Below are 12,445 nucleotides of genomic sequence, written 5' to 3' on the forward strand. Positions count from 1 at the left end.
TGCTTGGCTCTTGTCCAAATTATTAATGGCTGTGTCACCTTGTGTCACTTCCTCCTTTTGGTTCTTTGACTACCAAAAGAACCAAATGTGGGTAGGACATCAGATATCAGGGTATGCTCTAGCTTAATTGTCATGGCCCACAAACGTGCCTTCATTTCCCGATCATTCAGTGGAGACCAAGGCGTCTCCGCTGGGGCAGGCCCCCCGACTGGAGTCCTGCATCATCTTTTTTTCTCGAAAAGCACAAAAATGAGTATAATTTCCTGTTTCTGTTTCCTTAAAAGGAACGATAATGTAAAGCCACCTGCTAGGGCATGAGGGCATTGTCCTAAGCATAAGTGGATTTTTTCCCAGTTATTTCCTCATTCTTTTATAGTTATCTCACTCTTAGCTAATTCTATGTGATGTTTTATGAAATTTGACTTTATCGCATCTTTCCAAACAATTCAATATTGGTTTTCTAAGGATAGCTCTCTTCTTTTGTTGTTTGGCACTCGTGTTGGGTCTGTTTATATATTTAATCAAAAGTACTTAACAACTACAATTGCCATGAAGACATTTGGGAACAAACAGAAACTTGGAAAACAGGCACTTCAGCTGGTGAATGACAGAGCCCCGCCCCCCCTTGTGGTTACATTTTGCCTTAGGCATAAGTCAACAAGTTATACAGCAGGAGTGGGGAGTGTTGATTGATTAACTAATTAATCTGGCTAAGAAAAGGAGTTGTAGGCTGAGTGTGGTGGCTCTCGCCTACAAGACTAGCACTTTGGGAGGCCGAGGCGGGAGGATCGCTTGAGCTCAGGAGTTCGAGACCAGCCTGAGCAACAGTGAGACCCCGCCCCCATCTCTACTTCAAAAACAGAAAAACTTAGCTGGGCATGGTGGCGCATGCCTGTAGTTCTAGCTAATGTGGAGGCTGAGGCAAGAGGATCGTTTGAGCCCAGGAGTTTGAGGTTGTAGTGAGCTAGGCTGATGCCATAGCACTCCAGCCCAGGTGACAGAGTGAGACTCTGTCTAAAAATTAATCAATAAATAAAAATAATAAAGGAACTTACGGTGGAAGGAGAAGGTTTATGGGGACTCTGTGCTTTCTGTTCAATTTTTCTGTAAGCCTACCGAAAACTGCTGTATGAAATAAAGTCTATTAATTAAAAGAGGAAAAAGTATAATATAATGCCATTTTTTTAAAAAAAGGAAAAGAAAAATGAACTCTATTTCTGTGTGTGTGAACACAGAAAAACATCCAAGAAGAGCTATACCAAAATGTTCGTAATGGTAGTTTTCGAGTTTTAGGATGATGGGTGATCTTTTACACTTCCTGATTTTTCTTTTTTTCTTTTTACAATATGCACGTATTGCTGGAAAACAAATCACAGGAGACTATGAAACAAAATTGTCAACAATAACAAAAAAAAGACAAAAAAAGAAATCCTCAAATCTGCCTTTAACTATGATTTCTCTTGGCTGGGGGGTTAAAAAGCAACTGGAGACCATTATCCTAGGTGAAGCATCTAAAGAAGGGAAAAACAAACACCACGTGGACTCGCTGTTAAACTAGAACTGACTGATGAGGACACATGTGCACAGCAGGAAGTCAAACTTAAGGAAATCAAGCTGTGGGGAGGAGTGGGGAAGAGAGGAAGGGCAAAAACCTACCTAAAGGGTACAATGAACACGATCTGGGTGACAGGCACACTTATAACCATGACTCAAGCATCATAAAAGTGATCCGTGTAACCAAAAAATATTTGTAGCCCCGTAATATATTGGAATACATTTTTTTAAAAGCAACAGTTTCAGGGTGGAGTCCAAAGAGAGGCAAGGCTAGCAGCCGCGGTTGTCTACTGGGATCAGGGGAGTGCCTGATTTCATAAAGCGAACCGTGAAGCCAGCTCCACTGTTTCCAAACAAACGAAACTGAAACCAGAAACCAAGAAATAAAAGCCGTGGGTTCCGGGGAGGCAGTTCTGTCCCCACCGGCTCTCCTGTCCCTGCCCAAGTATCATGATGGCGCTCAGATATACCCCAGCCAAGGATCTGGACAAGTTCATCAAAGACAATCTCCAGCCGGACACGAGTTTCCGAGAGCAGGTCAAAAGGGCCATCCACATCATCTGCAGCTTCTTGAAGGAGAGGTGCTTCCAAGGTGCCAGCCATCCCGTGCGGGTGTCCAAGGTGGTGAAGGTGAGCCCAGGGCTGCCTGGCTGGGGGAGGGGGCGCTGAATGGGGAAAAGCTGGGGGTGGGAGGAAGAGAGAAAGAGAAAGTACGAAAACATAGAACCCAAGGTGCAAACTTGGGTCAGCGTGGGGGCCGGTGGTTTCTGATTTAACCATACAGCTTGTTCAAATAGATTCTGGGGTGAAGTCCTAGGAGTCCCCAGCCCCACCCACCCCCCAGAACCACTGTCCTAGGCCATGCCCATTTCAGAGATAGGGAAACTGAGGCCCAACTCTGTTAAATGATTTGTTAATCAGTGGACTTCCCATTTCTGCAGTCTCATGAGTTGGTTAAGAGCATACATTTTGAAAGCAGATGGCACCTACTGGCTGTGAGACCTTGAGCAAGTCACTTAACTTCTCTGTGTCCCAATTTCCTCATCCATAATTCCAGATACTTCATAGGGTTGTGCAGATTAAGTAAAATAATGTGTGAAAACTACCCAGCACAAGCCAGTCTGGGGTGTCCAATAATATAAAATAGTAGGGGACAAGAGGAAAAAAACACAGAGCCTGGAATAAGATGCATCTCTGCCACCTACAAGCTGGGTGACCGGGCTGACATGTAATCTCACTGAGCAACTGTTTGCCCATCTGCAAAATGGGAACTAGTAATGCTGATACCTAAATCATAGAGTCATTGAGAGCATTATAGGAGTTTAAGACATGTAATGCCCTCAGAACGGCGGCTAGCGCTCAATAATGTTAGTGATTGTTCTCGTCATTTTATATAGGGAGGCTCATCCCACTAAGTGTCAGTTATAACTCTTGTCATCTTTTTTAGGGCGGATCCTCAGGCAAAGGCACTGCTCTCAGAGGCCGATCTGATGCTGACCTGGTGGTCTTCCTCAGTCCTCTTAGAAGTTTTCAGGACCAGTTAACTCTCCGGGGATTGTTCATCGAGGAAATTAGGAAGCAGCTGGAAGCCTGTCAAAGAGAGAGAACATTCAGCGTGAAGTTTGAGGTCCAGAATCCAAGATGGGACAACCCCCGCGTGCTCAGCTTCGTGCTGTGCTCACCCCAGCTCCAGGAGGGGGTGGAGTTCGACGTGCTACCTGCCTTCGATGCCCTGGGTGAGCGCTTTTAGCCACCGGGCTCTCAGCCCGTGGCCCGTAACACAGCTTCTTTCTCTCCCTTTTCTTATTTCTGGGCAGAAATCTCCCACAGTCTGAGAGTTTTTCCCCAACAGGGCGTCCTTCTCAAGCAGGGGCGGGGGAGATTTGAGGCTCTTTCCTGGGGCAAGAATGAACAGAGTCATAATACGTCACAGGAGGGACATGAAACGGCAAATTGGTACAATCTAGGGACAAAGACGTTTCTTATAGAGCATCACCAAGGCTTACTGGTTCCACTGATGGCGAAGCTTGTGGATTTCATAGTTCCAAAATCGGGCCGCATAGGTCTGCCTTAACATTAATAGCGACTTCGTCTTCGTTCCAACACACGAGGAAACCTCGTTAAACTCAGGCTGCTGGTTGGGAGACAGACACGTACAATCTGAAGGAACATTCCAGCGGGAAGGGGAACCTCTGGGAGACTCCATTTCCACATCAGGAGAACTGTAGAAACCACACTACCGATATCATGCCCCTGTTTTAAGTATTAAATGGTCACCTGCTTTAACTGTCACTCGGTAGGTGTTCAAAAATAGGCATGTCCCAACTCTACACGAAGGCATCTCAGAACACCACGGTGAACTCACAGCAGGGCACGGAATAGTTTCGATTTTTCGTTTTTGAGGGAAATACAGTGACATCTGTCAGATGCCACTCCAATGGCTACTATTATTTGGACTTAATTAATAATGAGTAATCAATTGATAATTAGCAGTACTTAATTAAGGAAACTGCCAGGGTACTCTTTGCACCTACGGAAGCCAGGAAAAGAACACTGAAACTTTGAAGACACCAGGATTTGAGAAAGTTTGGGATGCCCTCCTTTTTGTCACGTCTCGTGTTGGGGGCTGGGGGGCCACGGTCACAAAATATAAGAGGGACAGAGGGAAGGGGAGGCAGCATGCTCCAGGCAGCCGGAACCGCACAGGCCATGAGGTCAAGAGCCAGGTGTTCTAGAAACTGCCAGAGCCCAGTGGGTGTGGCGCGGAGAAGTGACACAATCTGATTTGTGTTTTGGAAGGAAGGCATTGGCTGTGGTGTGGGAAGTAGATCAGGAGAGGGGCGAGACTGGAGGAGGGAGACATCCAAACAACTGGAAGCGCACAGACTAGCCATTGAGCACCGACTGTATGTGGGGCACTGTCCTATGGCCGCGATGAAGCCAGACAAGCAATCAGTCATCCAGAGCCTGACGATGAACTTGTAAACAAGACATAAGCAGTGATACTTGCTGTGTTCAAAAACTACACACGGCGACACAGCAGACAGGCCGTGTGTGGGTTGGAGGGCTTTGTTCAGCAGGGTCAGAGGGAGGGCCCCCTGAGGAGGTGACACCTGAGCTGAGGCGAGGCCCGAGTGACAAGAGGGAGTACTCAGCTTCGGGAAGGGCTGGGGCTTCTGGAAAGAGGGAACAGCAAGTGCAAAGGACCCGAGTTAGGCATGAGCCTGGCACGTCTAAGGAGGAGAGACGAGGGCAGTGTGGGAATGGGCAGAGGCAGCCGGGTAGGCGGTGAGGTGACAGAGGCAGCAGGGCCAGATCATCCCGGCTTCCATGGGGACGCCATGGGGACCTTAGATTTTTTTTAATCCAGATGTGAAGGGAAGCAAGAAGTGGCATGACCAGAGTTTTAAAGATCTCTCTAGGTGCTGGGCTGAGAGGCTTTGGGGGACCCAGGGAGGGGGTGGCTGCCAGAGTCCAGGCAAGACATGGTGGCAGCCGGGGCGGGGCGATGGCCGCGGAGAAGGAAGAAGGGACCCCAGGCTCCCTGGCACGAGGTCTGCTGTCCTGTCTAGCGCCAGTGAGCTCGTCCCCTGGAGTGACTAAAGGAAACACGAAGAAGAGCTGACACCCTAAAGGTATGAATTTCTCCCTAACAGGCCAGTGGACCGAAGGCTCTAGACCTGACCCCCAAATCTACAGCAAGCTCATCTGGGAGTGCAGCTACCTGGGGAAAGAGGGCGAGTTCTCCACCTGCTTCACGGAGCTACAGCGAGACTTCCTGAGGCGCCGTCCAGCCAAGCTGAAGAGCCTCATCCGCCTAGTCAAGCACTGGTACCAAATGGTGCGTTCCTCCCGCCAGCCCTGCTCGGGCCTGTCTGGACAGGGGCAGAGGGAGGAGGGGGGAGCAGAGAGCGAAGGGAGAGAGGGAAACAGGGGAGAAGAGGAGAGAGAGTAAGAAGAGGTGGAGAGCAGGGAGGGAGGGGGAAAGAGCGGGAAGGGGGGCTGGGCGTGGTGGCACTTTGGGAGGCCAAGGCGGGAGGATCGCTTGAGGTCAGGAGTTCAAGACCAGCCTGGGCAATAGAGTGACACTGCATCTCTGCAAAAAAAAAAAAAAATAGAAAAATTAGCCGGGCATGGTGGTGCACCTGGAGTCCCAGCTACTCAGGAGACTGAGGCAGGAGGATCGCTTGAGCCATGGGTTCAAGGCTGCAGTGAGCTATGATCGTACCACTGCACTCCAGCCTGGGTGACAGAGTGAGACCCTGTCCCTGTCCCCCCACCCCTGAAGAAAAGGAGAGAAGGGAAGTATGTGAAGGAAGGGACTTTTGTATTTTGTTCACTGCTGTATCCCCAGAACTTAGCACAGTGCCTGGTATATAATAAATAGGTGCCCAACAAGTAATTGTTGAATAAATAAATGAATGCTATAACTACACTCCCACAAACACACACACAAAGTCAACTACACTCTTCAGAAGTTGGATAGGGCAAAACAAGGGCTTCAAACAAACATGTTCAGATACCTTTCTTCCCACTTCCTGGCTGGCTGACCTGGTGCAAGTAACTTAACCTCTCTGTTTCTTCTGTTTTCTCATTTGCAAAGAGTAACATGCCACAGCAAGAGTAACGTCGTGTCTGGCATATAGTTGGTCCTGATAAATGTGGCTTCTTTTAGCCACCACAAGAAAACACATAATAAAAGCTAACATGTATTGTGTGCTGTGCTTAGCTTAGCTAATCCATCTTTTGTGGATGTGATAGGCTTTTCTGTTCACTTTTGAATATCCTGTATCTTATTCAATCTTCACAGTAACTCTGTGAGCTAGATAAGTGGAGGTCTAATTATTAAGCCCATTTTACCGAAAGAGAAACTAAGAGTCAGATGGCTCATTCTGCTTAATTAAGTAGCAGAACTAAAATTTGAATTTGGGTCCACTGACTCAAGAGTTTGCCTGATCAGAATGAGCATTCAATATTTATTTCTTGAATGAATGAACAAGTGAAAATAATCAGGGGTAACCTTCCTGATTTAAAAGTAACATCTCTAGGCAAAACAAGACAATCATTTAGTTGCTAGACGTCTCAGTGGTTGCTGTTCCAGGAATTCTCATCGTGGAGCCTCAGCATTGCAGAACTTACAAAAGTAGTCATTGACAAAAAGCAGCTTGGCCCCCAGGGACATATTGAAAATTATTGAGGGCATTTTTGGGTAACCACAGTGATGAGGGGACAAGGGTGCTACTGATATTCAGTGGAAAGAAGGCAGGAATGCTAGTTGTTTTACAATGACCAAGATGTCCTGCATAGCCAAGAATTGTCTTTTTTCTTTCTTTCCTGATGCACTACAAGACCCTTCCTAATATTCTACTAACCACCATCACAACTGCTTCCCATAAATATGCTATTTTTATTGTATATTTCAAGTCTCTCTATATTTTCAAGTGCCTCTTGTTTTACAGAGCCAATATTTATCTAATCTACTCACATATTTACCACTTTCCTCACTGTGAATTCTTTCCTTTAGCTCTGACCTTCCATCTGGAGTCATTTTTCTAAAGTACACCCTTTGGGATTTCTTTTGGTGATTGTCTATTGGTAGTAAACGCTCAGTTTTTGTTTGTCTGAGAATGTCTTGCTTTTACCTTCATTGTTGAAGGGTGTGTTTGCTGGGTTAGTTAGTGCTCATTTCAGTACGTTGCATATATCACTCCATCATCCAGTGTCATTATTAAAAAGTCAGTTGTCCGTATGATAATGCCTCCTTTGTAAATAACCCATCTTATTCCTCTGGCTGCATTTTAAGGTTTTTCTCTTTAATTTGTGTAGCTTTGATTTGAAGTGTCTTAATGATAATTCCTTATTATTTGTCCTGCTTGGGATTCCTTTGGTGTTCCTGATCTATGCATAGATATCATTCATTGATTTTGGAACTTCTCAGCCATTCTTCTAAAATGTTTTCTCTCCCTCTTTCTCTCTGCACCTCCTGGAACTCCAATTAAGTGTATGTTAGACCTTTTTACTCTGTCTCTCCTATGTCTACACTCTCTTCTGTATTTTCCATCTCTTTGTCTGTCATTCCATATTTTACTCTGAATAGTTTCTTCTAATCTACCTTCCAATTAACTTATTTTCTCTTTAGCTATGTCTAGTTTGCTGTTGAGTTATTAATTACAGTTATTGTCATTTTAACCTAGGATTTCTATTTCATTCTTTTTCGTATCTGCCATGTTACTTTTTATGGTTTCTATTCCCCTGCTAACTATCTATTAAAAGCTCTTATTTTGTTTCTTTGAACATAATATCCCTAGTCATTTTAAAGCCCATGTTCAATCCTTCGATATTTAAAGTTTTGTGGATTTATTACTGTGTCTCTTTTGTCTGTTGGTCGTTACTCTTGGTGTCTTATTTCCTTATGTACTTTGTGATCTATGTGCTGGTCACTGTATGTGAAAATTATTCATGAAATAATCTGAGGCTCTGGATTATATATATTCCTCCAGTGGGAATTTTTTTTGCTTCCATGTGGCTCTTAGGAATACTCCAAGTCCTTCCTCTCACTGAGCTTCATAATGTCCCTATAAGGAAAGTGCTGTTATCACCACTCAACTTGGCAGATGAAAAAAAAAAGAAAAAAATGAGGCTCCAAGACTCTAAGTCATCTACCCAGAATCAGAAAATGATGGAGTCAGTATTCAAACCCACATCAGTAAGAATCCAGAGTTCAAGCTCTTAACCAAGGGCCAGCAAACTTTTTCTGTAAAAGATTAGATAGTAAACATTCTAGACTTTGTGAGCCACATGGTCTCTATCACAACTACTCAACTCTGCCCTCGTAGCGTGAAAGCAGCCGATACGTACATTTTTTTGGCTTTGCTCCAAGAAAATTTTATTTACAAAAAACAGATGGCAGGCTAGATTTGGCCCATGAGAAATGCACTTTACCCAAAAGCTAGACAACCCTATTCTTCTGATTGTTTTCCCTCTTGGCAGTGCAAGGAGGAGCTTGGGAAGCCCCTGCCCCCGAAGTATGCCCTGGAACTCCTGACAGTCTACGCTTGGGAGCAAGGGAGCATGGCCCCAGGATTTATCACAGCCCAGGGCTTTCAGACCGTCTTGGAATTAGTTATAAACTACCAGCACCTTTGCATCTACTGGACGTTGTATTATGACTCAAAAAACCCCGATATTGGAGAGTACCTGCAAAGGCAGCTCAAGAAACCCAGGTACTCTCTCCCCACATGGCTTACCTCCCCTACGTAAACGAACCCCTGGATACAGCTGCAGTGCCTTGGAAACAGAGGAGGGGGGAGGGCTCCCCATCTAGGGAGACTCTCCTGTTGCCTGTCACTGTGTAGGGCCCCTTACATCTGACCTAAACTCCAAAACTGTGAGGCAGGCACTATGCCCATCATTTCACAGCTGCATGCACCCAGGTCCTGAGAGGTAAGGAGCTTGTCCGAACCTTAACAGGACATGAGTGAAATAGCTGGAATTTGAACTGAAATAACAACAGCAGCACCAATAACAATCATCATTGCTCCCAGGCGTTCAAAGCTTGCTGTAAGACTAACACATCGTCATATCACAGTAAGAATTATTGTCAGGATAACTGATATGTATGGACCCCTTGTTATGTTCTAGTCACTGGGCTGAGGGAGGTCAAGTGATCTGCCCAAGGGTATATCACCAGTAAAGGGCAGGGGTGGGATTTGAACCCGTATCTGTCAGGCCCAAGTGCAGGACCCCTTGTCTTCAAGCTCACTGCCCCCTGGGGGGGCCTGTCACTGAGGACGCACCCCAGGGAGTGGCGCCCTGCGGGGCCACTCCCAGGCTGGCGTTTGCTCTTCCAGGAGCGGTGGGCTCCCTGGACGGAGCCTCAGCTCCTCACGGCCCCCTCTGCAAATGTTGCTCTGCAGGCCTGTGATCTTGGACCCGGCGGACCCTACAGGGAACCTGGGTGGTGGAGACCCAGAGGGCTGGTGGCGGCTGGCACGAGAGGCTGAAGCCTGGCTGAGTTTCCCGTGCTTTGAGAGAGGGGATGGGTCTTCGGTAGGCTCCTGGACTGTGCCGGTGAGATCTTTCTCCCTGCCCTCTCCCCTCCCCCACTGCACCCTTCCTCAGCTTGAGACATGTAGCTGGAGGCCATTCTTCCCAAAGGACTTACCCCTTGCCAAAGGTCACTCAAATCCCTATAGTTACAGGCTGTGCTCCATATTTTACAGTCATTTTGGCCCCATTTAGAAGGTTCCCGGAATTTTCACATCCCTTGTCCAGAGTTCATTCCACTAAGACTAATAATAAATAACAACCACCATGTCTTGAGTATCTGCTCTGGGCTCAAGTTCTGTCTTAAGCCCTTGAATATACATTAGCTCCTTAAATCCTCCCAACCACCCTATGAGATACATCTTCTTTCATTCCCATCTTACAGGTGAGCAAAAGAGGCTCAGAGAGGTGAAGTCACTCACCTAAGGACACTCAGCTAAGGAGTGCTGGAGCTGGGATCCAAACTCAGTGGACTCCAAAGCTAGTGCTCAGGCCACTGTGCTAGACAGCCTGGCTTGTGTCATCCCCTCTTACCGTCTGACAGATGGGGACGACTCCTCCTCCTTTTCCTCCTCCTCCTCCTCCTCCTCCTCCTCCTCTTGTGTCATCTCCTCTTACCTTCTGACAGATGGGGACGACTCCTCCTCTTCTTCCTCCTCCTCCTCCTCCTCCTCCTCTTGTGTCATCTCCTCTTACCGTCTGACAGATGGGGACTCCTCCTCCTCCTCCCCCTCCCCCTCCTCCCCCTCCTCCTCCTCCTCCCCCTCCTCCTCCTCCTCCTCCCCCTCCTCCTCCTCCTCCCCCTCCTCCTCCTCCTCCTCCTCCTCCTCCGGCTGTCACACGTGGACGTGGACGTTTCCACTCCCAGGCTAGGAGTCTTTCTGATGCCAGGGCACTGATGGTGTCGTGAGTGGGTTCCTGGGAAGCAGACTCAGAGGCGGGGTTTAATGTGCGGGGCGTTTAGGGGGAGTCCACTGGCACCAACCCTCATGGAAGGGAGGGGGGGAAGCAGGAGAAGGTGTAGGGAGAAATGAACAGAAATGCAGCAAACGCCAGCTTTGGAGCTGGATTGGCCTTCACAGCTGTCCTGTAGGACCAGACAGAGGTGGCCAAGCCTTTAAAACCCCATGTGGATCAGTCAGTGAACGTGGGCACGTTGCAAAGGGATGTGGTTTGGGGCCAAAGGCTCTCTGCAGCTGTGGCAACCCCTAGAAAGGCCGCCAGCTGATGTCTGCCTGCTGACCGCCATCCCCACAGCTGGGGCTTGCACGTCCCTCTTCAAAGGGCAGTCCAGGTGGCATGTCACAGTGTCCACCATAAGTGCTCACTGAGATCCGGTCCCACGATAGGAAGACCAGCGTCCTGATGTGATCATGCATTTTACTCTTTCAGATTTAAAGACACAATGAGAACTCTGAGACCTACGCTCAAAGAGTGCATCAAGAACATGCTTATGTCAGGACATATCAGTGCCTTTATTTCTTGCAGAGCCTCACCACATACCCAGCATCCACTGCACAGGAGGAAGAGGACTGGAGGTGCACCATCTTCTAACCGCAGCACATCTCAGGGACAAGAGTCATCCAGATAACCCCCCTCATTTCCAGCTGAGACCCTGGATCCTGATAAGGAAGTTTTGGCATCCCGTTTAATGGCTGCGTTGTACTTTACCATGTGGATAATCCACTTGTGTTGTCCTTTGAGTGTCCCATGATTAAAAACAATACTACAAGCAACAGTAGAGTAACTAAGTCAGCAATTAGCTATTTAATCGAAGAGCACGTGGCCACATGATCGGGCTTGTATCCACAACGGGGTCCAGCAGCACACCAGGGTTGTTTCTCAAAGGGCATGTGATTTTTTGCTGAAAAATGGCATGGCTTGTTCCAGAGGCCTCATGCTGTGTTTACAGTTCTCTGCCTGGAGCTCACTATAATCTCCTCGTGGCATCTTTTCCCGTAACTCACACTTTTGACGTGACGGGGACTGCCCGGTTGTCCCACCCACGTGGCAGGGCGACTCGCACTGCAGCCTAGACCTGCTGCAGAACTCTTTAGGGCTAAGGGAGGTGCTCATTTCTGCATCCCCCTCACCCTGGGATGTGACATTGGCTTCGATTTACTGTCCTGGCCAGGGAAGTGGCCATTTCAAAGGCATCTCCATGACCGCGGTGCCTCAGTGCCATAGCCCTTACTTAACCCGCGGGCCAATGCGGGTAGTGCCTTTTCCCAAGTGTGTCCTTTTCGAGCAGATATTCAGAGCACAGGAAAATGACCCGCAGGCGGGTCCACAGACACGGTGGGCACACTGTGAGGCTGACTTGGCCAGGACCCCGTTTGTCACCCCTGGCTTCCACATGCCCCTGCTCTGATGGGGCAGAGGCTGATGACACTTTGGGTCTTCATGCATCACCGGCCCTCTGCCCAACAGTCTTTGGAATGGTTGGGTTTCCCCCTTTCCCAGCGTGCCGTCCCTGAATAAGAGGCCACAGGTCCCTTGGGGGAAACCATTACTGTATATGCTACAGTGTTGCAAGGTCCTTTCCCCAGGGGACCTCAGCCTCCTGGTCCTCCATCCTTGACGTTGTCAATGGTACAAATTGGGTAGAGCCCTTTCTGGCTACCCATCAGCTAAGCCCCTAGGACGCCACGCTGTGGCAACCAGGTCCATAACTCTCTGTGGGTCAGGTCCCCTGGCTGCGGCTCCAGCCTCCCTGCTCATTATAATCACTACCTCCACCTGCTCTCTGCTGTTTCAGGAGAAGGTGCTAGTTCTTGACAGGGAGGGGTGAGCCACGTCGGCAGCTGCAAGGGTTGGGGGGGGGACTTCAGGGATTCAGGATTTC

At 48.1% G+C, this 12,445-nt stretch overlaps 1 protein-coding gene across 5 annotated transcripts; it reads left to right on the forward strand.

Annotated features, from left to right (window-relative positions):
* Positions 1-1,899: 1,899 nt before the first annotated feature.
* OAS1 (2'-5'-oligoadenylate synthetase 1) lies at positions 1,900-11,341 on the forward strand. 5 transcript variants are annotated; one of them, XM_020283054.2, is made up of 7 exons: positions 1,903-2,184; positions 3,002-3,290; positions 5,211-5,395; positions 8,545-8,777; positions 9,471-9,618; positions 10,825-10,829; positions 10,993-11,341. In XM_020283054.2, exons 1-7 carry the CDS (start codon positions 2,005-2,007, stop codon positions 11,189-11,191), a joined length of 1,239 nt encoding a protein of 412 aa, XP_020138643.2. In that variant the 5' UTR covers positions 1,903-2,004; the 3' UTR covers positions 11,192-11,341. The 5 variants fall into 5 exon arrangements, with proteins under 5 accessions (XP_075852707.1, XP_020138643.2, XP_075852706.1 ...); XM_075996592.1 differs by lacking the exon at positions 10,825-10,829 and having other exon boundaries at positions 1,900-2,184; positions 5,258-5,427; positions 9,471-9,624; positions 11,091-11,341; XM_012756345.3 differs by lacking the exon at positions 10,825-10,829 and having other exon boundaries at positions 1,904-2,184; positions 9,471-9,624; positions 10,993-11,092.
* Positions 11,342-12,445: the final 1,104 nt, after the last annotated feature.

Source organism: Microcebus murinus, chromosome 22 (genome assembly GCF_040939455.1).
Source record: "Microcebus murinus isolate Inina chromosome 22, M.murinus_Inina_mat1.0, whole genome shotgun sequence".
Classification (NCBI taxonomy): Eukaryota; Metazoa; Chordata; class Mammalia; order Primates; family Cheirogaleidae; genus Microcebus; species Microcebus murinus.